At 39.4% G+C, this 24,773-nt stretch overlaps 4 protein-coding genes across 4 annotated transcripts; 3 read left to right on the plus strand and 1 right to left on the minus strand.

Annotated features, from left to right (window-relative positions):
- Positions 1-1,750: 1,750 nt before the first annotated feature.
- LOC121946246 (transmembrane protein 222-like) lies at positions 1,751-6,230 on the plus strand. The gene is made up of 6 exons (XM_088084070.1): positions 1,751-1,914; positions 2,149-2,233; positions 2,501-2,532; positions 2,884-2,980; positions 3,481-3,611; positions 6,080-6,230. The coding sequence occupies exons 1-6, from the start codon at positions 1,778-1,780 to the stop codon at positions 6,165-6,167; spliced, it is 570 nt and encodes a 189-aa protein (XP_087940196.1). The 5' UTR covers positions 1,751-1,777; the 3' UTR covers positions 6,168-6,230.
- A 2,544-nt stretch (positions 6,231-8,774) lies between these two features.
- Positions 8,775-11,804, plus strand: LOC121945768 (trophoblast glycoprotein-like). The gene is made up of 2 exons (XM_042490102.2): positions 8,775-9,251; positions 9,442-11,804. Exons 1-2 carry the CDS (start codon positions 8,992-8,994, stop codon positions 10,409-10,411), a joined length of 1,230 nt encoding a protein of 409 aa, XP_042346036.2. The 5' UTR covers positions 8,775-8,991; the 3' UTR covers positions 10,412-11,804.
- Positions 11,805-13,836: 2,032 nt separating this feature from the next.
- On the plus strand, positions 13,837-19,470 carry kdf1a (keratinocyte differentiation factor 1a). Its single transcript, XM_042490154.2, has 4 exons — positions 13,837-14,187; positions 14,514-15,577; positions 16,710-16,784; positions 18,758-19,470. Exons 2-4 carry the CDS (start codon positions 14,533-14,535, stop codon positions 18,844-18,846), a joined length of 1,209 nt encoding a protein of 402 aa, XP_042346088.1. The 5' UTR covers positions 13,837-14,187; positions 14,514-14,532; the 3' UTR covers positions 18,847-19,470.
- A 2,935-nt stretch (positions 19,471-22,405) lies between these two features.
- On the minus strand, positions 22,406-23,805 carry nr0b2a (nuclear receptor subfamily 0, group B, member 2a). Its single transcript, XM_042490753.2, has 2 exons — positions 23,193-23,805; positions 22,406-23,058 (listed from the first exon to the last, which is right to left on the minus strand). The coding sequence occupies exons 1-2, from the start codon at positions 23,719-23,721 to the stop codon at positions 22,817-22,819; spliced, it is 771 nt and encodes a 256-aa protein (XP_042346687.1). The 5' UTR covers positions 23,722-23,805; the 3' UTR covers positions 22,406-22,816.
- Positions 23,806-24,773: the final 968 nt, after the last annotated feature.

Consider the following 24,773-nt stretch of genomic DNA (forward strand, 5'->3'; position numbering starts at 1 on the left):
TTTGTCTGCATTCTCTTGATTTTGTTCTTTGCATGGAAACATAAATGATGAATTGTTTGTCCTTAAAGTGTAACAGTTACACAACATACACGGCAGCACTGACACATTACAAACTAGGCTGGGAAGATGTACTGCAGGTGAGAACTCGGCTCATTTATCAGCGTCTGCTCTACTCCCTGCTTTTGCTGACTATTGGACAACACTTATGAAGACAGTACATCACAGGCATGAGTAGTTAGGGCAATATTTCATGCCCCATATACTGTACAGTAATGAGGTTGCCCAGCTTTGGGAGTAGTGGAGGTGATAAAGCAGTGATAAAGCTTGCAGCTTAATGAGTGTGAGTTTGGCTGCCAAATAGGGCTAAAATGACACAGAGGCTCTAATGGTAAAAAAAATAGCTATTTGTAAATGTTTGACAAATGTCTGGCCAAATGTTTGGTTTAATTAAGACATTAAACATAAAGCGGCCATTTATTCTGTAAAATAAGACATGCTACATCTGTTCTTCTGAATAAAAACAGATTGCCACGTGTACTTGGAACAATTTAGTGTGTTTTCATAAAATAAAATACTACTAATACTACTGCTGCTGCTATTACTACTACTACTACTGATAATAATAATACACATTTTACAGAATTATTTCAAATGTTACTCCTTTTTTTAAAGTTCATTTCTCACTTTGTTTTTTTTCTACTTTCTTGGGTTTTTTTTGTTTGTTGGTTGGCTTTTTTTCTTTCTTTTTTTTTTTACTTTTCACAGATTTCTTGCTAATTTCTGTGTCATCTCCTCTTTTGTTGCGCATTAGCTCCATCCCTTGTTTTTGAAAAAACAAACAAACAAAACATTTTGCGCATGTTTCATGTGTTAAATAAATAATTTGTATTTTTCATCTTTGCTGAGCAACAGTTTTGTGTGAAAGAAATTAAAAGCCAGTCTCATATGGACACCTGTCCCTAATATAAGCCTGTTGAGTTCAATGATTTAAGCAAATAATAACCTGGGCTATTAATTGAAGTTTTACAGTACAATATAAATACATTTGAAGTTGTATGGTAATAATAATAATGATAATAATAATAATAATAATATTAATTCATTATTTATTTATTTATTTATATAGAACTTATTAAAACAGCATTACAAAGTGCCTCACACTTAAAATCACAAAATACACACACAAAAAACACGAAAAAAATTTCAAAACAAAACATTGAAGAAAAATATAAGAGCAACACACAAGAAAAAATTTGAATGGCAAAAAATACAACAAAAGAAACATTTAAAAACAGAGGTTGATTTTAAAATCAAAACAGAGCAGTGCAAGACCAATCTCAGGAGTAAGGTAAAATATATTAATAAGACATTCCTTTCAAGAGAATTAATGGCATGCCTTTCGATAAAAATTAGTATATCTCTCCCCTCAACCAAAACTCCATCCTCAGTGCTTAAAAATAATTTAACATGCCTCCCCTAATCTGCAACCCCCACAAAATAATGAACAGTCAGATAGCCTACAACATTTTACACGAATTGCAGCGGTGCTTAGTGTAAAGAATACTCATAAATAAATAAAATGCACGAATGAAAATTAACAAATATTGTTTAGGTAGAAGCTTTGACGAATTTAACCCCTTCTAGCTCATTAAACATGATTAAAACACAGTAAACTGACGCACTGAAATGAACGGTGGTGCGTTCACGGACCGACGGTCGGTTCAGCCTTTCGACTGCTTCCGCTCTCCGCCGCCTGGCGTCGGCTGTGCGTCAGCTCATGTCACTCCAGGCAGTGATGGCGGAGGTGGACGAAACCGACGTAATGATGAACTACCACGGTGATTTTATCAAAAGCGACAGAAAAATTACCCGTTACCCGTACTGCATCGTCTGGACACCTATTCCTATTTTATCGTAAGAAGCTAACACATGTTGTTTTTTGTTGCTAGCTGCGCGTGTCATGCTACAGCAGGTTGTTATTTTTGCTAACGTCAGATGAAACGTAGCAGGACTCACGTTAGCCGCCGGTTAAATCTTATGTTATCTGTTTAATTTTGGTAAATAACTGCATTAAATGTTCTAAATGTGTGCTGTCTGTTGCAAAATCACTGTATCGATGTGTTGTTGTGTGCTGGGTGCATCCTGCAGGTGGGTGCTCCCCTTCATTGGTCACATGGGTATATGCACCTCTTCTGGAGTCATACGAGATTTTGCAGGATCATACTTTGTTTCAGTGAGTATATTACCTTATTTTACAAATTCAAATTAAGTGTATTTATCAGCTACAATAGATGGTTTTGCCTGATTTAAGCGTTCACTTTAGTATAATGCGAGATGACATAATGAGACAGAAATGAATCTGAGCTGTCATGCTGACGTGCAGAGTACAGCTGCTGAATTGTTGATGAATGGGAGCTGCAAGCAGAGCTGCATCCACGTTAACTAAAGCATAAATACACTTATATGATCTATATAATGTTGTAAAATATGCTTCCCCCAGGAGGACAACATGGGCTTTGGTAGACCAACAAAGTAAGTTTATTAATCAAAATATTGTACTGATATGCATTTACAATAAAAATGAAAATATTTCTGTTGAAATTTAGAATTTGGAATATAATAAACTCCAATGTAAAACTGAAACTTTCAACATCATAAACAGCAAGTTCAGAGCAACTTTTTATTCATTTTTTTTAAGTAAAATTCAGTAAAAATTTAAATAAAAAATAATTTAATAAAAATAGCTCCCTGGGGTTTTCGGAGTAAAAGTCCCTCCCTGCCTTCCCTGGTGTTGGTTGAGTGTAATGCGCACAATTTTCATTAATTAATTTTATCAGCAATTATTAAAATGAAATGTTGATGCTTTGTAAACTAACATTGCAGGTATTGGAAGCTTGATGTGGACAAAGTTTGTGGCAATGGTCCTGCTACATGGGACAAAGCAGTGCATGATGCATCAGAGGAATACAAATGTAGGCCGGTAAGACAATATTTAGGATTTTTTTCCCTCATCTTTTTATTTAAGAAGAATGAACAATAATCAGCAATTCATAATGGGTGAACAAACAAACATAATGGTACACTGAGTATCTTCATATCTCCCTATTCTCTCAAGTAAACTGACAAACACAAAAATAAAACATCCAAAAAACAAAACTACAACAACATTTCTTTTAAATATATGTGGGTACATATACACATATATACCACACATCTACACGCAAAAGCAGCAACGAAATTTAAGTAATAATATCATAATATATTCATAAATGATGGTCTCCCGAATTTTCCAAGCTAGAAAATAGTCATGTTTTTCCAGAATAAATCTCTAAGGGTAAAATTATGCAAAATGTTTTATCAAGTTGGAAAATTTGGCATATCATTTAATAAATATAGACAGGGATATCAAGGTTTTGATACACACATTTCCACATAATTATTATTCACATAGTAATAGCTACTTTTTCTGTTTTATTGAAGCACAATCTGTGCTTAGATAACTGCCATTCCCACGTCGCCATGGCCCTCAACCTTATGCGCTATGACAACAGCACGTCTTGGAACATGGTGAACTTGTGTGCGCTGTCGCTAATTCGTGGAAAACATGTGAGGTAAGTTTTATAGCTTCATTTTTTCATTTGAATTACCCTGAAGAACAGTTACTCACAGGTTTTCAATACATTTTGCCATAGAGAGCCTCTGTAATCTGTCTCTCTGCTCAGGCATGATCATATGGTTTTCTTTTCCTATCATAAATTAAATGGGTATGTACCATTACATTGTATACTAATATTTTAACAACTGAGGTAAAACAACAATTACCTTGTTAATATTTGTGTAATTAAGCTCACATTACGTTATGATTACATGAAAATCATTTTGTGGATGCTTAAGGTGTGAAATGTCTCGGTCATGGACAGCACATGCAGACAGAAGCAGCCTGGGATTGAACCACAAACTCTGATGGTTTATTCTCTCTAATGTCTGACTTACAGCTGAAACGTGTCTATATAAAACTGTCTGGTTTTGTTTGTGCTGTCTTTTTTTCCAGACCCAAATTATAAAACACAAAATTGCGGTAAACTGCTTTACAATCCGTATAACATACCATATACTGTCTACAGTACAGCACCATATACATCCACAGATTCAGAACAGAACAGATTCAGAACAGTTTCTATCCTCAGATCCAAATTTGGATAAGGAAAAAGTATGTGAAAAAAGTTTAATGGGAAATGGAGAAAAAAGATAGCGATGCAGGTGCGATTCCTCTTCCCGGACAGACAGACGGGCAGTAGATGTTGGTTGTACAGAAAAGAGAAGCAGAGAATAAATATGGTTGCTACCATTACAAGGCCAAGCGCACCTGAAGTATCTTCATCACTAAGCTGTACACAGTCTTTTTAAATGGCTCTGCTGCTGGATGCTTGTGAGCATTTTAGGGATAGTTTAGATTTTTGAAGTGGGGTTGTATGAGGTACTTATCCATAGTCAGTGTATTAGCTACAGTAGATGGCGGTCAGAGACGCAGGCAGGAGTGCCACCATGGAAGCTAAGCAGTGAGCTGCTGTGGAGGGGACAGCAGCAAAGCCACCTTAAAAAAGATCAATAACTATGTAAGACTAGGCTTTATTTGAAATATCCAGATATTCACACAGAATTAGAATCTAAGTGCGGCATCAGCAAACTTTCTGTTTTGTTTTTTTGTTTTTGTTTTTTTGCGTCCCTTTCTGTGTGTATCTTTCTGTGTCCCCTCTCAAAATTTGGATGTTTTGTGGGTACATGAACTCAGCACAGGGAAAGCTCTTTATTAGATTTTTATTTCTTGGTAGCAGATTGTGGAGTTTTGGTCGCGGGGTGGATAATTGATCAGTTGATTTGATCACAGCCAGGGTTGGAACTTTTTAATCCAGAAAAATAATTTTTTGAATGTGGCTGGTGGGTTTCAAAATGTACAAGCTGCTCTGTAGTTTCCCACTGTTTACTTAGTTGGTGAGTCAAGCAAATGTAGCAGCCTCTTGCATATTTTACCCACATATGGTTTGTGGCTGATGCTAATTTCCAACCCTGGGATGAGAGGAGCAGCTGCTGCAGAGCTGAGGGAATGCAAACTTTTAGACCCAGAGCAACTTTTAAACTTTTTTCGTGCAACTGGAGGTTTGCTCTGCGCTCAGAAAGCGGTGCAATGAATTACCAAACAGCAAAACTAAATATATATATATATATATATATATATATATATATATATATATATATATATATATATATATATATATATATATATATATATATTCAAATAGTGATCCGAATGTTGGCACAGCTCCAAAAATAGAAAATCAACATGTGGCGGCATCACGATTAAAACACACGTTTTAATCATGAAATGAATGTGTGTAAAACAACGCTGCCTCATTCGTTTTGTTTGTGTTATGTGACTTTATTGTTTTAAAACATTAGTGTGGATTCACCACAAGTTACATTATAACAAAAGAAAACCAAGGTGGGCCCTTTATTCGCTGACTAAAATATAATATACATCCACAGTATGACATTACTGAGCTTTTTTTGCTGGCACTCCTGTCTGCTGAGGATAAGAACCTCATGCAACCCCACCTAAAAAACTCCAAACTATCCCTTTAAGAGACATACGGCTCTAAGAACTCCCCTCATTATTTTCCACTGACCCACATAGAGACGTCACAGTTTGTGCTGCCTCTGCACATACACTCCCACGGCACAGGAGTCTTTTAAACAGGAGGGTAGTCGTGTAATTCATCACTGACAGCGGCGCTCCCCTCTGTGTCACCGCAGAAGGTCACCTCTCCGGTGGGGCTCCCTGCGCCGGCTGGGTGGAAAGGACAGTAGGACGCAGGCTGGGCTGCCTTCAGGGGGAGAGAGGGTAGCTGTGGGCCTCTGGGAGTAAAGAGATTGGATCATGTGATACTTGAGCACACCTCACATGTCCTTGTCCATCCAAAATATACGAGAAAGGGTATCTCTGCTACACACATACACAAACACTGAGAATATCCAGGTGTTGATGATACCTCTAACACACATTACCCTCTTTATCCTTCAGCTGGGCAGCGTTCCTCAAGACCTGGCTACCCTTCATCATGCTCAGCGGAGTCCTCGCCACATTCATCCTAACATTAAACCTGCATTAGTGGAGCGAGCAGTCCAACAGGATGACTCATAGACTTTGGTTATGCTTAATACACTGTCACTGGTGTTGACTTGAATGATGGTGATGTGTTTTGACGGGACGTTTGTTTGTACAAAAAATTCCAAATGAAGGACTTCATTGTGTGTTAGTGATCTAGTCTTTAGGAGGCCATTTAAAGGAATAGTTCACCCACAAAAAGACCATTTCTGTATCAGTTACTCACCCAGTGTTATGTTAAAATCATGAAGAAAACTTGATTTTACTCGCATGCCTCAAAGAAGAATACAAAAATATAGGAAATTCTTGATGAACGGAAGTTATAGGGGACTGCGTATTAGGGGTCGACCGATAATTGTTTTTCAGGGTTGATAGCGATACCAATTATTAGTAGTTAATGAGGCTGATAACCAATATTTGGAACTGATAATGCATTTACAATAAAAATGAAAATCTTTCTGTCAGTATTTAGAAATTGGAATATAATTAACTTCAACACAAAACTCTGTTTTAAGGCCTTTAGTGAATGTTTAATCAAAACTGAAACGTTCAACATCAAATACAGCAATTATGAAAATTGAAATTAAAAAAATCATTAAAGATAGCTCCCTGAAGATTCACAAAGTAAAAGTTCCTCCTATGCTGACACTTTTTTTGCCCTTTTTAATTAACAAATTGCTTCGTCAGTCATTAAAATGCTGATACAGATAATCGGCTAAATGCCAGACATTGGCCCCAGTATTCGGCCAGGACGATAATCTGTCGACCCCTGCTGTGTATAGCCAAACTATATCAAAACATGCTGCACAAATCGTGCAGTATAATCCAAGTCTCATTTATCCTGTCATATGTTCAGTACTTCACAAACCCGTGCATTTTCACTGAAAGCGTGATATTGTAAACTACTTAAGCATAAATAGTCTTAAGCACAGACATGTAGCATCTGCACCTCACAGGAATGTAGGAGCAGAGGTTACACATACACACTTGCCCATGCATGCTGTTTGTATCTGGAAGTGCTTTAAAGTCCCTAAAAAACAGCAGTTTGAGAATCTTAAGCTTCTTTGCTGTGACATATCTGCCAGTTACACAGGTTATTTAGCAGTGACCAGATACAAGAGAGACTGAAATAAAATTGTTGGCATTTAATTGGACTGCTAAAAAGTGGGCAGCCTTTGAGTTTAGCGTGATACGGAGCTACAGAGCAGTCTGCTCCTGAGCGGACTGTTGGCTCCACACACACCTCCCTCACTGTGCCGTCAGAGGGAGGACATTATGAATGACATAGACCTCTGTCACATTGTTCTGGAAATTAATGCAAAGTTTTGGCCCACTAAGGTCCAAACACACGTCTTCATATCTCTTTTCAACCGTTTAATCTAGTTTTATGGAAAAAGAAATGACAATATTTGGATGTAAAAGTACTCGAATACAGATCTTTTTGCCCAGTATTTTACACATAGCAAGATAAATGTTCAGTTAACACACACAAAAGATTTAAACTTTGGAAGTTTTTTTCATTTCATGGGGACTTAAAATTGTAATGTTTTGGGGAAAATGCACGCGTTTGGGAAGTACTGAGCATATGACTGGATAAATGAGACATGGATCATACTGTACGAGTTGTGTGAGAGTTTGTAAACTGATGTTTTGACACAGTTTTGCTGTTGTGTGACTTAAGCGTATTAAGAATATTTGCTGTTTTGGATTCTTCATTCACCGTGTGAGACAAACAGTGTTTTCTTTACGAATGCAATTGAATGAATAATCATTTTGTGGGTGCAGTATTCCCTTAAGACAAAGCCGAGCTGTTTGTGTGTAGTAATCCATATTATGTTTTAGCAGTCAAGACTTTGTTTTGTTTACTAAGTATTTATGATTTAGGAAGCTACAGTCTCTTCAAAATTTACCATACTGTTTTTAACACAGTGGGTTCTTTGTTTATGTTTTTCATATCGAGAGTATTTTAAAAGTATTGCACTACAGTGGAGCCACAGTGTTGAATCCAGCGATGTACCTTCTCCAAGAATGGCAGTGATGAATGTGTTTCCAGACTGGCTAATGTTCATTTCAGTGATGAATCACTACAAAATGGATCACAAAATATTAATGCTGAAAGTATTCATCAATTATTAGCCTAAGAGATATGAGCAGCTCCCAAAGATAGAAATGATGAAGAGCCCACAAGTGAAAATTAGAGGTATTGTGCTATAGAAACGCTGTCCTCCATTCAGTCCACTCTCTTCTGATGTTTAAAAACAAACGTGTGAAGTATTTTCTTTAACACGATCATATTATTTTTCTCCAGACACACTTTGAATGCTTACTAACCTTTGCATCCTCATTCTGGAACGTCACTCTAATTATGAGCAATACGGCATTACTTTATGTGTCATTGATTTGTTTTTTGATGCTATGTACCTAAAAGAGTATTATTTATTAATGTATATCTTTATCAGTTTGATATTTGTGTAGCTTTATTTATGATGTGCTGTGTACAAAGCCTTTCAAGTCCCTCCTGTTATAGACTGTGGTGTAGGTCACAGGCTGTGGATGCCCTAATCGTCCTCTGTACCTTTAAGGGAACCACATACCTTTTTCATCCAGCAGATTCTGCCTGTGATATGAACTACCGTCAGTTTACAGGAACCTGTATTCCCAGACTAGAGCAGATGTTGAGGGGCTGATCCTGGAGCGCGCTCTGCAACATTTGATTAGTTTGTGAGGACAAAAGCTGCGTTTAGAATTTGACTTCTTATTTTACATTTACATTTTTCTGATGCTGTTCAATTCATTTTGAAATCTTTATTTTTCACTATTATTTAGCAATGTGTGTTTTTGTTGTCCGGGTGTTTTTGGGAATCCTTCTCTGTGCACCGTACCAGTGCTTGGAGTGTCCTTTTGGCTGCGAGTGTTTTGCCATCACCCGCACAGTGAAATGTGTTTCCAAGGATCTGCTCTCGGTGCCACAAAGTATTCCAGGATACGCAAAGACTTTCATCATCACAGGGAATAATATACATCACATCGGACCTGATTCGTTTACAGAGCTGGAGAATGTCAGCAACATCATTTTAAGCAATAATAGGTGAGAATGTCAGTGTTTCTTTGTGTCATTCATGTATTTTGAGCCATATTTGATTGATGTGTATCTAATAAATGCATATTTATTTCACTGAATTTGTTTTTTATTTACTTTGACAGTACAGTGAGTTGAACACAAGCATGAAAATAACACTAAATGTTTGCAGATGTTACAGTGTTAGTCATCTTCACAGGATTGCAGAGATGGCGTCCCACAGCTTCTCTGCCCTCATCAACCTGCGCTTCCTGGACCTCAGTGAGAACCAGCTGGCCCTCATCCACCCAGAGGCTCTCAGCATACCCGGCAGTCCCCTTCAGGAGCTCAACCTGAGCCGCTCGCTGCACAACTTCACCGCCCTGACAGACCTCACCACGGCTCTGCGCTGGGGCGGCCTCAGAGGGCTCCTCCGCCTCGACCTCTCTGGGAACCACCTCGCCCTGCTGCCCCCCGGGATGTTCTCCCACCTCCCCAACCTGCAGCAGCTCTTCCTCACCAAAAACTCTCTGATGGCTGTCTACAGCGGGACCTTCTCCGGTATGAGCCACCTGGAAGTGCTGGACCTCACACGCAACGCCTTCACGACTTTCAGGGTCGATGCTCTACAAGAGCTGGAGAAGCTCGGGAACATCCGCATCCTTCTCGGTGACAACCCCTACACCTGCTCCTGTGAGATCAGTCATTTTGTGGCCTGGCTGAATGAATCAAGAGCTCAGGTGGATGTGGATGCTGTAAGGTGTGCTTCACCGAGAGGTTTACGTGACACCCAGCTACGAGGGCTCGGCGTCCAGGCCATTGGATGTGTTGCTCCAGTTCAAGCAGAGGTGGTTGACCTCACCCTGCAGACGTCCTATGTCTTCCTTGGGCTGGTGCTGGGGTTTGTGGGCATGGTCTTTCTCTTTGTGCTCTACCTGAACCGCAAAGGTATGAAGAAGTGGATCATGGATATGAGAGATGCATGTCAGGACGTTCTGGAGGGGTATCACTACAGATATGAGATCGACTCGGACCCTCGGCTTGGGCACATTGCCGCAGAAAACCGTGACAGCAGGGCACGAGGGCATTTAGGATTACCTCTGTCACAGCAGCAGCCGAGTGACACCTGCATTGTTCCTACAGACACACGAGTCAAACAGCTGGCGGCCTCTCCACCTGTGAACCGATGATCTTTTAATGAAGCAGAATTATTTTAGAAAGATTTATATGTGAATAATTTCTGTTGGTAGATTGAAAATTCATGTTTTTCAGCTTCCTGGACATACTGCATTTAAAACTTATGAAGCTCGAAGTGCCTTTGTATTGTTTAGGCACTTGTGTCTGTAAATTTCCCTCAAAGGAATACCTTTGTCCCAAAAATGATCATTTCTACATCAGTTACCCGCTCAGTATAAGTTAAAATGGTAACGAAATATTTGTTTTTTTCGCGTGCGTCCATGGTGAACAAAGAATTCAACAACATTTCTAATAAACTGAAGTAATACAGGTTTGCATTTCATGACAGGATCAAAATGTGTACAAAATCTCGAAACGTGTGCAGTATAAGGCAAGTCTCATTTATCTAGTCTCATGTTCAGTACTTCCCAAACACAAGTGCATCTTTGCTAAACCTTAATACATTTTATTTTTTAGATTATTTTTGGGGGCTTTTTTGCCTTTATTGTGATAGGACAGGTATAGCATGACTGGGGTTTGGGGGATGATATGCAGCAAAGGGCCATAGGTTGAAATTAAACCTGCGGTCGCTGCAGAGAGAACATAGCCTTTGTAGCCTACATGGGGGGCCTGCTCTATCAGGTGAGCTACTCGGGTCCCCTAAAACTTTAATATTTAAAACAGTTACGAATAAATATGGCACGTGCGCTCTTCATCCATGCATGACACTGTTTGCGGAAGTGTTTAAAACAGTGAGGTTTTAGTGAAAGTGCATGTGTTTGGGCACAAGACAGGAGAAATGAGACTTTGACCATACTGCACAAACTGATGTTTTGTTGTAGTTTGGCTGATTTTAAACGTGTTCCCCTATTACTCTGATTAATCAGGAATCATTTTATCACCTTGGATGCATACAAGAAAGAGTTTCCTTTTCAAATTCAATGCAATCTAGCATGTAATTTAATCTTGTGTGTTTATTATACATTTTTATTTTTAAAAAATTGAATACATAGACTACATTAAAGACATACTAGACAGCCCATATCTCAGTTCTCGTCAACTGTGGGGTTTCTGTTCTTTGGGGTTTTTCTTTTTTGTATGGCTAGGCCTATAATGACTTTAAATATCTTAACATACTTTAGAAAACTGCCAGAAAAATTCAAGACATAAAGCTCAATGGCATGAAGTGTGCATGTTGACCTAAGAAACTGTACTGAAACTGTAAAACACATCATTTTTATGATAGGTACTAAAATTAATCCTCAATTGAATTAACCATGTGTCTTTATTGTGCTAGAATTGATAATGTGACATGTATTATTATATTCATAGAAACAGATATTAGAACTACTGTGTGATATGATACTTGTATTTACATTTATTATGAATGAAATAAAGTTTTGGTGTATTTCATTTTCTTGTGCCAGTTTTATTGTGACGTCAGTGAAACCACAAGACACCACGCTACACAGACTCATATTTTGTCTCCAGGTGAGGTGGCCCTACTATTTCATCTCAAAGAGTGGGTGATTTAGTGTTTCCATAGAGGGAAAAATAGGGCAGAATGAAAGATATTGCTTAGAAAACACCTGCTGGCTCTGCAGCTGCAATACACCTCTGTGTGCATGTAAGACATACTAAATGTGTGTGTGTGTGTGTGTGAGGGTATGTTTTGTGTTCGTGTGTGAACACAACACAAGTCACAATGTTAAGTGCAGAATTTCAACATTAGTTTATTTAGGTATTTGCGCATTTAAATACAAACAAAGAAAAAAAACAGAGAAAGGATATAGAACAGTTTGAATGTGCAGGTGAGGTAGAAACCCACAGTTGGCTTTGCTGTGGACGTCACCCAAACAGAAGAGCAAAATATACAAAGATTGAAAAATGCAATATGATGCAGTGTAAAATTTCAATATAAATACATTTCCTCCACCCAATCATCACTACTGAAAATAATTGAAACATACCATCAAATAAACCAATACTATGCAAAAACACACAGTATGACCTAAAAAGTACCAACTCTTTCTGACATCAAACCACTTTTAAGTTTCTTTTTGTATTGAGACAAAGACATAGAATCTGTTAAAAATGTTCAAAATTATCTTCCACAATTAGGCTCCATGGTATTTCAAACAGTACTGTTTTCTAGATATATGATACATTGGTAGGTAAAGGTTTTTTGTTTGTCTAGTAGGGCAAAAATAACCTGAGAATTGTAGAAAAAAACAGTTCTGTTTTTTGGTGAGTCTGTTTCCATATATAGCCCTTTTGGAGTGAATTTGGAGAATGTTAATATCATAAATGGTGGACACATTATATTTAAAAAAAAAAAAGACGAGGGGTTGCAGCACAACTTGGGGAAAGTTGTTATGTTGCGGTACATGGTACCAAATTATAATCTGACAACATATCAAAGCTTTTACTTTTTAACCAGAATTGCAGCCACTTTCTCTTTTCTTCTTCTTCTATTTCGCTTTTTCTTTATTATTATTGTTATTCATACAATTTCAAATTATGTATTGACAAATATACAAACTCACATACAACAAACTGAGAATGTCAGAGGTACTTGTATACAGGAAGAAAAATTCAAGAAAAGAAAAATATTAACGTAATTAATACAAGGTAATACAAAATCAAAATATTGCCTTTTCAGTTCACATGACGTTTCTCAAAAATACTGTTCGTCTTAACCATCTTTGTGTTTGTATGGCCCCTTATTATGGTACCATATTGTGTATTTTGTGTGTTATTTAAAAAAAAAAAAAAAAAGTTTAAGGTTGTTTTGTTTTGTTTTTTTTAAAAAAAACTCTTTCTTCACCTCCTGTCTTTTGAAATGCATAAAAAAAGGTCTTAATCCCGCAACTGAACTGTTTGTCCAGTTTTACTTCTGATATAAATATGAACATAATATTAATAACAATAATAATAATAATAATTTATTTGCATCCACTCCAAATATTACGGTAATAGAAACAGTTATAAAACAAATGATAGATTCTATTAATTTGTAGAAAGTGTAGGAATATTCAATATCAAGCATAAATCTCTCCAATGTCTTTTTTGCTGGATATATTTGATGCGAGATTTTAAAGAAAACCTCTTTAACTTGTCCCCAGCAAACCAAACTTTCTGCCAGCTGATTTAATCATAAAGCAAAGACCAAGAAAACCTTACTGGGTGCAGAGTAACAGCTTGTGTGTTATTCCTGGTGTGTTTATTTGTACATTTATTCTTGGTAACATCAATTTCTCGGATGAATAAACGTCTATTAGATTAGTGTTAATGGTTGAATCCTTTATCGCTGCAGCACGCCCTTCTCTATCTTATTATACCCTTATCTTCCTTGTATTGTCTTGCATTGTCTTTTCCAGCCCTTTCCTTCTGCTTCTTTCTCTTCTCTTCTTCTCTGCTTTATATCCGCCTCGCGTGACGTCACCGCTCACCTGTGGGTGGGTGTAGGATCTGGGATTAGCTGTAGCCGCAGGTGATAGCCAAACATTGGGAGGCTCACAGCAACACAAGACTGACTTTTTCGGAGGAATAAAAGGGGAGACGACGCGAATGAGCCGTGTTGTGTTGCTCGGTCGAGGCAGCCGACTTTAGGTTTGCAAGATTTGTCTTTTCGTGGAAGTCACCTGGGAATCTGTGGGCGGTCGAAATCCGTCTTTCTTTCTCTGTTTGAGGCGCCAGCAGAAGTCCTGTCTCTGTGAGACTTCCGCGGTTTGCTCGCCGAACAAGTTATCTGGGATAAAAGACAACCACGAGTGTTTCCTCTTATGCGGTAAGTGAGCGTTTTGTAATTTAAATTAAAAACGGTGAAAAGTTAAATGGGATTAGGTTTGAGCTGTATTGCTGAGCTGTAGGCCAAACATCAGCTTTAAGAGAGCGACAAAGTGAGCCTTATTTTTTTATCAGGCCAACAATCAATGCACTCAGTTTTATTTACATTCGCACACTTTCCGGGGAGTTTGCTTTACTGGCAGCTAAGTGTTTACCTCCCAACTCAAATGCAGGCTGCTGTAATGTGTCGAAGCTGCAAGCCTGTGTGGCAACAACAGGGGACGTTTACACCTGGTTATTATTTTAAACGTGCCTCTCCCACTGCAGGTCCCAGGTCCTCTGAGCCATGCCTGGCCACAGCTCTGGGGCCCCCCACACGTCCCGCCACCACAAACACCACAGCTCCAGCTCCAGACCAGAGAAGCACAGAGCGACTCGGACTATATCCAGGGAGAGCACAGCCAGCCAAGACTCCTGCAAGGATCCTCATGGGGAGCAACTGCATGAGCACCACACTGACCACCCCCGCTATTCAGAGAACAAATATGGTCGCAGCAGAGGCCACCCACGAAATGGCACTGGTCGGGGCTCGGAGACTATAGGATTTATTCCCGGGTCAGCAGACAGCACGCCTACCAGCAGACATGCTTGTGGCTCCTGCGCCTCCATGGGCTGGAGTAGCTGCAAGGCTCTTATCTGCTGTGTACTGACTTGTGGATTTTATGGCAGCAGAGAGCCCTGCCTGCCTGTTAATGAGAGCTCCACAGACCATCCCCCTAAAACAGGCAGCGAGCCTCACCCTCCTAATGGTGTGGCTGTGACCAACCCCACTTGTGGCATCCCTTTGGAGTCCAGCAAGTCGACTAAAGGCTCTAGATTGCCCACGAGTGACAGCTTCCGCTACCCGGATGTGCGCATCGCAGGTAAGACAGTAAGGTATCCGGTTGCTGCCCCCAGACGAACCCGCCCGACTGGCAAGGGGGAAAGCGAGCGGCCTGTCAGCAACACCAGCCTGTTATCCCGCGAGGACTATGACTTAGACGACCTGAGTGACACGGGGACTGACATTGACTCTCTTATCACCAAGAAGCTGCTGGAGCTTTATGCCCTGCATCAGATCGACCAGCTGGCCAAGTGCACCTCCGACTCCTCCTTCTCCCGCAAGACCAACGAGATCAGCGAGCTCATCTACAGCATCGCTCAGGACTACAACCTGGAGGAGCAGGAGGCTGAGTGCAAGCTGGTGCACGGAGTCATCCGCATCAGCACAAGGAAGCCGAAGAGAAAATCAGGCCATCAGTCGACAGGACAGCGAGCCAACTGGAGGAACGACGGGACTCTTCCTGACAGCGGCAACGAGACCATGACCAACACTTTCATGAGCAGTGACGGTAAGATTGTCATGCAACACAGTTTAAGCCAATGTTTGCGCCTGATCCGAGTCATTTGATATTATCTGCTTATTCAGAGTCCCAATCCAATATTTTTATTTACCTGGATAATACAGCTGCACAGTGCACACTGCAAGTACTTCAAAGTTATTAATATCAATCTAATGTGTATGCTTGACAGTTAAATATCTCTGCAGTGCAATACAAGACAAAATGTATGAATCCAAAAAGTTCCTTAAGGATTTTTAATTTTGTTTTTGCAAAAATAACAAAGTAAACAAACTTAGCCAGTATTTCTTTTATCAACAAAGTATGTTAAGGAAACAAACTAAAATGTCTTTAGAAATAGCTCCCAAATCTACTTATTGTAGCACGGTTTAAAAGAAAAAGTAAATAGTGTTATAGCTGAACTTAAACATTGTCAGTCACAGTCACAGTTTTGCTTAGTACTTGACTATAGTAAAACTGCTTTGCTAAAATGAAAACCAAAAATGTCAGTTTCACTAAAAATGTTGTAGAACCTTAAGCTGAACATGAAAAAAAATCACTTTCTACTTATTGGAATAGCAGCATTATAATAAACCTGAATATCTGCTGCAAATCCTGCTCTCCGTTTAAGACGCCTGTGTGATGGCGGAAGTAAACAAAGGATCCGGTGGGGCGTGTGCTCAAAAATAAAACAATCCCGATCAATTAAAAAAGGATTTGATTGGGCCCGATACTGATCCTTCTGATCCGATCGGGACATCCCTACAATTAACAGTAATAATTACTGCTGAAGAAATATTTTTAAGATACCACATGACAACTTCTTTAAGCACCATCTGTCTGCAGCATACCAAATATACCAATCACCTCAGCTGTCTTCCCTGAATGACTCATAGTGTCTGTTGGAACGCTGCTTTTGTTTGGCTCATAGTTTTTAAGCCCTAATACGCCAGGCACCTTACAGGCAATAACCTAACAATAATTAGCTAATCTGGGGCAAGTTGATACAAGTTCACAGTCTTTTGTAAAACATATTGCACAATAGCCAAAATGACTGGCTTAATTGAAAAACGAGGGTGCGTAAATGTCTGTTGAAGCTCTTTGTCTGCTCGCGCTCATCTTGTCTTTTTGTCCCCTGCTGCAGTTCCAGAGGTGAAAGTGTCAGAGCAGACACCATCAGATGAACTGGCGAGGAAGATGAGACATTACAGCGGAAGAAGTGAGTACATGTGGAGATTTTCCATAACGGATGCGCAGATGCGTTATGTCTTCATTCAGGTCAATGTGAGAGATTTAAAGGAGCAGTGTGTGAGATTACGTGGCAGCTTTAGTGGTGAAGATTGCAACCAGCTCAAACTTCTCCGATGTGCCAAGCATGAACTCACGGTTAAGGTTCCTTTCAGTATTCACTGTTCAGGAGTTTCTTACCAGGAGCCGAGTTATCAGCAGAGTTCTCCTCCTCTCCAAAACAAACTGACCAGGTGATTAAAACTGTGATTAATACACCGAATAAAGAAGCTTCATGTTACAGATCGGTGTTTTTCCTATGCCCTGCGGCTCGTTGCAGACGGGCCACAAGCCCAGCACCCGCTAATGTTTGCTCATCTTTTTTCTCTGATAATTCAAGATCTAGATTTTCGGGAGGTTTTTACCTTGAGCTGAATTATCCACAGAGGTCTCTTCCTCTCCAAAACCGAGCTGACCCAGTGATTTAAACCAGAAAAAACCCTAATTAAACCAGTTTCAGGTTAAATGTCTGTGTTTTTTTCCTGTGCTGTTTGGCTCATCATGGAGGGGCTGCTAAGTATGGTTGCAGACGTGAAAATGCAAACGGCCCTATCGGGTTTGTCCTTTTTGGGTGACTTTAGAAACATGACAGTTCAAGATATAAACAGCTCATTTGAAGGTGATGAAAAGGCAAAGATTCCTAATTTTAAGTGGTTATAGTGTGCCCCAGAAATGAATCTGAAACCTCAGGAATTAGTTGGCATAACATCACCTCTGGTTCCCTCGTCTCGAAGTGGATGGACTCATGAACTCTGATGCTTTTATGTGTCTTAAAAAAGGCAGTTGCTAACAAGTGGCTAAATGAGACTACAGAATGTCATAACCCCGCCGGACACAGCTTTACAGCCTCACTGGGTGGCAACATTGATTCATGAGACCATAGCGCTGTTTATTTATAAAGCTTTTTACTTGTGGCAATTGCATTTAGGCTTGGTGTTCATTTGTGAAGATTATCTTTGTGAACAAAACGTGAGTATCATAAATGTTTGTTTAATTCAGAGCTTATTTTCTGCAATAATTTTTTTGATGGGGGAACCAGGGCCACGCTAAATGCTGCGTCGGCACAGAGAAAAATGTCATCCCAGGTGCACTCCACCAAAGGAAGACGTAACTATTATATAAGTCATATGTCAGCCAAAATTCTATACACTGAACCTTTAAAAGTTGAATAAGATCCAGAATTAGTCATCGCCAGAGTGTACAAGTGTGTGATTTGTGGTTAGTAATGTTTCCCGTTTTATAATAAGTTGTGTACTTTGTGCTGGTGGAGATCCAGTCTGTATTTGTCCTGGTCATTGAGGTGTAATTACTGCCCCTCAGGTCTCTGCAGCCCATTGTACCTGCAGCAGCTGCAGGCATTCTCTCACCTCCTCTCTACTTTCCAGTAACATACCACTTTATCAGTCAGTGAAAGCCCCACATTCCTGCCCTTTTCTCTGCATATTACAATCCCTCGCTCATTAGCTGCCTCCTCCCCCTCCTCTGCCACCTTACACCCATCCATCAATCTGCCTCATTCTCCCCTCCAGCTCAGCGGACATGCTACACCACCTGCCACAGCAGCAGATCGAGTCACATTAAATATATGCCCCATAATGTCCCATGGTTTATTATGTAATTTTAGCGAACAGCTTGGTTTACAGATGGATTACTGTGCAGCAGCCTCTTTTTTTGTTGTTGTTCTGCGGAGAGGTGGTTAAAAGCTGGTGTCCTGTTACACGTCTTTGAATGAGGGTACACCACATTGTGTTTCCACAACTTTCACATCGCGGCCTGGGAATGCGTCAGCGTCCCGGGTTAAACTTTTGTACATGAAATCTACTGTTTTGCCTTTTGTCTTACATGCTACATTTTTTTTTTGTTTTCAGCACATTAAACAAATTTTATTTCAAATTTCTCTCACAGCATACTCCTCCAGCACCGCCACAGCCTACTCGCCCTACCATCATGACACTGAAACAGACTCTTCAGGAGCTCCTCTTCTTCTTCTCTGAAGGGTGACACAAAAGTATCCGCGCTAACAACTGATGTAGCCAACTAGATGGACAATGTTAACCTCCTGCTGTAATTTTTTGTTGTTGCTGTTACTGAGTGGAGCACCTTTTACCCTGGGCGGTGGTACTTCTGGCTAATGTTTGCTATTGGAGTGTCATTTAAATTGATGGACCTTTTATCTCTGCAGTAAATGACCCACTGTGGAAACATTTTTTTTTTTACACAGGGAAAGACAATGCAGGTCCTCTAAATGTATTAGTGTATGCAGTGTTTGAGGTTGTTTTCAGAAAAAGAAACACTCCATGCAATCTTAGCAGTCAGGCCAGAGGACAGAGACTGATGTTAAGACGTAACCGTCCTCATTCTTGTCTGTGATTGTTTATGCAAGCCATCGTGCATGTGCTGTTTGTATGTTTGGGCTTTTTGACTCCTGCCGTTTAGACGCCGTGAAAGCAAGTGTTGACCTGAAAACTGCGTTGTTAAGCCATATTTTGATGTGCATATTGTTATGTTGATGTTACTGTCTGGGGTTTTAAGCCATTGGTGGTTTTTGGCCACAGGTTTTTTTTAAATTCACAGATAAGCCCTGTTTTTAACAAAATAAAAAGTTCCATGCTTGTTTATGCCTTTCTCTAATGTGTATTCAATATAGAAATAAGTGATCATTAATTTTTCATTTTACAGGGTTCTAGCTGTCCCTTAGACAGTCTTTAACGGCTCAAAATCTAAAAAATGAAATAAATAAATAAGGCCTTAATTGGTATTAAAATGTCATAAACTAATCTCTTAAAAATCTTAAGTGCTAACATATGGAATGTAGGATTTTATCATTGCATACAAGACTGTATTTTTTGCAAAACTTTTTTCAAAAGTTGCTCAATGGGAATAAAGAGTGGAATACCACATGCAGAGTAAAAAAAAACATAACATTGCTAAGAAAACTTGCAAAAAAATGCCAGGTATTTACTAGTTCCTGTTTTGCCTTTGCTTCTGCAATAAGTTGAAAAAGGTAATGTAATGTAATGTAATATTGGTCTTAGATTTCATTACGAGTTGCTTTCAAAAGTCTTAAATATAACTTTCTTATGCTGCAGGAGCTTTTTTGTAGCTCACAGAAAATTTAACTTTTTTTTCTTTTCTCCACACAAGCCACAATGGCATATTAATGCAGTTTGAATATAAGCGGTTCTGTTTATTTTAAAACAAATTGTATTTGCTCATATATCAACATGTCTTCTTTTTGCAAGGTTTTCTAACGCTGTCTCTTCAGCCTACTTTTCCTCTTTATCTCTCTGGATTATTGTTGTCAAGCTCATCTCCCCGAGGTCACTGTGTTGTAGCAGGCAGGCTTTTTCCGCCCTCAGCAAAAGAAAGAACTTGTTTGGCTGGTTCTGACAAAAAAAGGAAATAAAATCCTGGGGTTGGTCTTTGTCATTTATTGCAAAGGGAAAACGCAGTGCACAAAATGAGAAATGTATCCTGAACTTTGGGTAAAATGAACTGAACTATAAAAAACATAATTTTTTATTTGTAAGATATGCATCAGTCTAACAAGTAGTTTCCCATTAGATGACAGTTCTGTTGTTGAAACTGTCAACTAAAGTATGTGATAACATAAATATAAAGGCACTAAAGATAAAACAGATGTGACAATTTCAGAAATACATTTAAACAGCACAAAACAGAGCGGATAATTGCACAAGAGAATGATCCCAAGACATTTTAAAACAATGTAATTTGTAATTTGTACTTAAAAAGAAAAAAAAAAGAAAAATCTACTCTTAAAGTCCAAGTGAACCACAAACAGGCAGTTTTTCTGAATTCTTGTGTACCAAACGCTGCGCTCTCAGTGTTTGTGGTGTGTTGCAGTTGCCCTGTGTAACCCTGTTTCCTCTGGCTCTCTGCCCCCGCCAGCACATTCCTGTTTTACCTGTATGAGATGTCATGCAAAAGCTCACTGTTTCACAACTAGCATACCACAGGCTAGGGCAAATCAAGAGGGCTTGTCCTATATCAAATCTAGCCTGCAGATTGTTTACAGTGAGCTCAGATTTTTTTCAGGATGAATGATTTTAGCATTTGCATATTGCTTCTACTTACTTTTGTGCATGAAAAATGTGACAATTGTTTTTTGCAGGGCTTTAATTTCGTTAAATGTTTGCTCTTGTGGCGAAAAAATAAATAAAAATAAAGGCAGGACTCTGTTTAAGATCACTTCATAATGTATCTTTCTGATGATATTTTCTCAGAGGAAACATGTGTCTTCCACTGTTTTCCATGAGAGGGAGACAAAGTACAAACTAAAGATTTAACTATATGATATCTATATGATTTGTAGTCATATAGAAACACAAACTGAGGGTTATTTTTCTAAACATACCCATCTGTCTCTCTTTTTTGTTATGAAGTGGTTGACTTTCACATGATTTTGAAGTCTAGATGGAAAAATACTCCACCTATATGCAAGACTGACAGTTTAGTTTCAACACAACCTGGTAAAACAAGAACACAGCTTGCATGAATCAGATTTGGTTTCTTAATATGAGTTTTTATGCAATATTAAATATGTTGCGCTGCATGCTCTCTGAGTTTTAACACAGTCCTTGATTTTTTTAAGCTGCCTCAAAGATATAGAAAAAAAAATACTGTATCACAATATTTTTTGTGTGTCTGCTTCATTGAGGCTACACTCTATATTATTGACAGAACTTTTAAAACCCATATTTTTCAGTATTTTTTTTAAGGTGTCTCTTGGATCATTTTTATCATTTCCAGGGAGTTCAGTCACGTTTGCTATCTTTGGAAGCCCCAGCGTCCTGACAAGAATTGAAAATAAATATGTTTGAGCAATACTTGGCCGCACAACATGTTCGTGAGGATGGACCTGCCAAATGAACTGTAGGGATGAACGTGTTCAGCACAGCGTGTTTACAGCAGGTTCACCTTGTATAATGTTGGGGAAGCTACTTTGAAAACATAGCTTTGTAAGCTGCCAATTACTTCACACTGGAAGATGTTGAATTACAGCAAAGCTACCCTATGTGGAGAAGTCTAGTTTGGTTAACTAAAGCTATTTAGAAAAAGTGGTTCAAGCTACTGTGTAAAAAATAAAATTAAATAAAATAAAATTGAAAGTGTTCATGTGATAGAAAATTATAACCAAAAGAATACAAAAAAGTCACAAACCAGCGACAAATGTCATTTAAGTGCCTGCTCGTTCATGGGCTGTACATAAACCAAATAATGATAAATAAGAAATAGCCCACCGTTCATGGCAGTGTGCAGGGATGTCAGCTTTGGTTTTGAATACAACGTCCACCCAGAAACTAGAGACGCAATGGTACAAAAGAAATGTAAAAAATCACCCTTTCCTTTTATGCCCCCAGACTGGTTGTGGTAGTTTCAGCAGTTAACTACACAAAAATGTCAAAAAAAAGAAAAGAAAAAAATTAACTACTTGAATCACTAATATAGTTCACTGCTCCCCAGTACTGCTTTTACATAAAAACATAATGTTGCTTGCTGTGAGTCTTTTTAAAGATTGAGACAAAACTTCACTTTTATGCTCATGTATAAAAATATATTTATTTGACATGTTCTGTAAATGCAGACTTATTTACAACATTGACGCAAATGATCTTCAACGTAAGATTCAGTAAAAAAAACAGTGGGTACAGTCTGTCTTTATGTGGAAAATCCAATCTTCACACTTCAGCTGATGAAAGATTTAGCGAGAGTTAAAGTGACCTCAGCTTCATTGTAAATTTAGTAATTTATAGTTTCACCAATTCACATAGTTTTCGTTGACAATTGTAAGTGCTTTTTTGAGCTGTCCACTGTCAGGCTTTCTTTCATTTCATGAGGAACGTTTCTTGGGTTGGTCAGCGATAAAGTTTTGCATCACCACCGTTAATAACATTGGATTCAACTTTCTCCAGGACAGTTTACATCAGGTCCCCTCGTCCTCTTCTATCTACAGAAGAGCATGTCAACCAGCAGCTCCAGCAGATCCGCCTGACCGATCACGGGCCGGAAGAAGAGTTCAGTGATGAGACTGGGTGTAATGCTCTGCAACATGGAGGCTGTGAGGAGGATTCGAGCAAAGCGCTCCTGATGCCCTGGGTGAAGGAGGTGGACCACCTCGCTGAGGGCGTGCTGAGCTTCCTGTTGCAATCCTTCGACAAACAGAGCTGCCTTTAAATCTGGGACATCTGCGAATGAAAAGACAAGAAATTCAATACATGTATAATGCAGTTGTTGCAGCATTCTTTCAGCAGTGATTTAAAGATGAAATGAAAGAAGTTTTCATTTCTTTTATAAATGACGAAATGAGTTGAATACACACCTGGGTTAAATATTGTGGTGCCTTTGAGGTATGCATACTCCTTAGGACTCAAATCCAAACTCCAAAACTTTTTGAGGCAGGATTTGAGTTTGCTGACGCCGGCCATGGTGGGCTGCTCCCTCTCCACGCCAGAGCTTTCCTGACGGTTCAGGAGAATCTTTTTCAGCATGCTGTCAGCCGGTGTGTCCGTCACCTCAAAGTCCACATGCTCCTGGGCCAGACCAAGGATGAAGAGTGGCGCCCAGCAGCTTTTGAGCAGCGAAAACTGGTCGTTTGGTGGCATCTGGTTAAAAGCAGGCAAGTTCTTCATGAAGTGGACAGTTTTAACCAGAACTGCTGACGCTTCTTTGCAGATCTTTGAGGGCCTTTTCAAGCACACTGTCCGTCGCAACTCACAGTTGCATCTATGAGGTATTGAGCTGAAGCAGTTTTGATTTGGTTCGCTGTTATCCATTTGGCTCAGGATGTTGTAGAGGATAGGATTCGAGAGTCTGTCGCTGTTGGCTGTACAATGACACCCGTTATCCATCTTTATAGGTTGTAGAGGTCTATAGTTAAACAGAAGTGGCCTCTCACAGGATGGGCTCTGCCTGAGCTTGTAAGTGCAGCTTCCTCTAGTGGCCCTGTATTTATAAGGCCAACCCACCCTGCTCCGTGGACCTTGACTTGTCAATACGCTCTGTGAAAAACAACCATGTGCTCTGCCAGATGACTGATGGAATAACCCTGGGAAAGCGATAAGCTTTTCTCAATGAAAAGGAGCTGGTGGAGTAAAGCCTGGATATCAAGAGGGTTGGGCCTTATCTTAAAGCGGGTGTCATTAACCCAGGCAGTACCAAGCTACCAAGGACTGCAGAGGTAATCAGCCCCACACTGTGTCCCTGCACACTGCCAGCTCACACCCGGAGAGCTGGAAAGAGGCCAGAGTAGAGCGGGAGCATTGACCTGCGAGTTAAGTCCTCATGAGGTGTAATAGATTTTTTTTCAAAACTTTTGGGTGCACTCAAATTGATGACGTACAATATTCAGTAGAATGTTTGCATATCGAAAGCGTTTGTTTATTGTCTTTATTATGGACTTTTTTGTTCAATGATAGTGTGCCAAATATTGAGCCTTTTGGCAGCTGCAGACCAAATTTCACTGCGCACATGTTGTACCCCAACTGTGTGACATAATTTGAGACTATGAATTATCTTTCGTACCTCCTTGTAAACCCCCAGGAAACATGTAGGGCTTTGAGGCCAATTTTCATAGTGGCCAAACAGTGGAATTACAACACTAGAGTCCGTCAGCTGATGTCATTGGCCCAAAAGGATTTTTTTTTCACGTAGACTTACATTTGGTAAAAGATGTCTGTAAATCAGTGGATACATTTTTTGAGTGTTACAACCCCTGTGAAATGTTTCCTTTCCATAACAGGATATGATGAATTCACAAATTCATTTATTTACTTCTGGAGAGTTTAGAGGAGCCACGCTGTTAAATCATTTTATCCCCATTCAGTTTAGTGGAGCACTAAACCAGAAGTATCTGTCTTGGTTGGAAGTCTTTTGTGTGCTTGCTCTATGAGCCCATCTGGTT

This window comes from Plectropomus leopardus, chromosome 11 (genome assembly GCF_026936395.1).
Source record: "Plectropomus leopardus strain MGB_pleo_1.0 chromosome 11, ASM2693639v1, whole genome shotgun sequence".
NCBI lineage: Eukaryota > Metazoa > Chordata > Actinopteri > Perciformes > Serranidae > Plectropomus > Plectropomus leopardus.

Coding starts and splice junctions, on each gene's coding strand:
- LOC121946246 (XM_088084070.1), top strand. CDS start 1,778: ATGTCACTCCAGGCAGTGATGGCGGAGGTGGACGAAACCGACGTAATG. Junction 2,981..3,480: donor AGGAATACAAATGTAGGCCG/GTAAGACAATAT, acceptor GTTTTATTGAAG/CACAATCTGTGCTTAGATAA. Junction 3,612..6,079: donor ATTCGTGGAAAACATGTGAG/GTAAGTTTTATA, acceptor TTTATCCTTCAG/CTGGGCAGCGTTCCTCAAGA.
- LOC121945768 (XM_042490102.2), top strand. CDS start 8,992: ATGTGTGTTTTTGTTGTCCGGGTGTTTTTGGGAATCCTTCTCTGTGCA. Junction 9,252..9,441: donor ATCATTTTAAGCAATAATAG/GTGAGAATGTCA, acceptor TCATCTTCACAG/GATTGCAGAGATGGCGTCCC.
- kdf1a (XM_042490154.2), top strand. CDS start 14,533: ATGCCTGGCCACAGCTCTGGGGCCCCCCACACGTCCCGCCACCACAAA. Junction 15,578..16,709: donor CACTTTCATGAGCAGTGACG/GTAAGATTGTCA, acceptor CCCCTGCTGCAG/TTCCAGAGGTGAAAGTGTCA. Junction 16,785..18,757: donor GAGACATTACAGCGGAAGAA/GTGAGTACATGT, acceptor TTTCTCTCACAG/CATACTCCTCCAGCACCGCC.
- nr0b2a (XM_042490753.2), bottom strand. CDS start 23,721: ATGGATAACGGGTGTCATTGTACAGCCAACAGCGACAGACTCTCGAAT. Junction 23,059..23,192: donor CACCACAATATTTAACCCAG/GTGTGTATTCAA, acceptor TTTCATTCGCAG/ATGTCCCAGATTTAAAGGCA.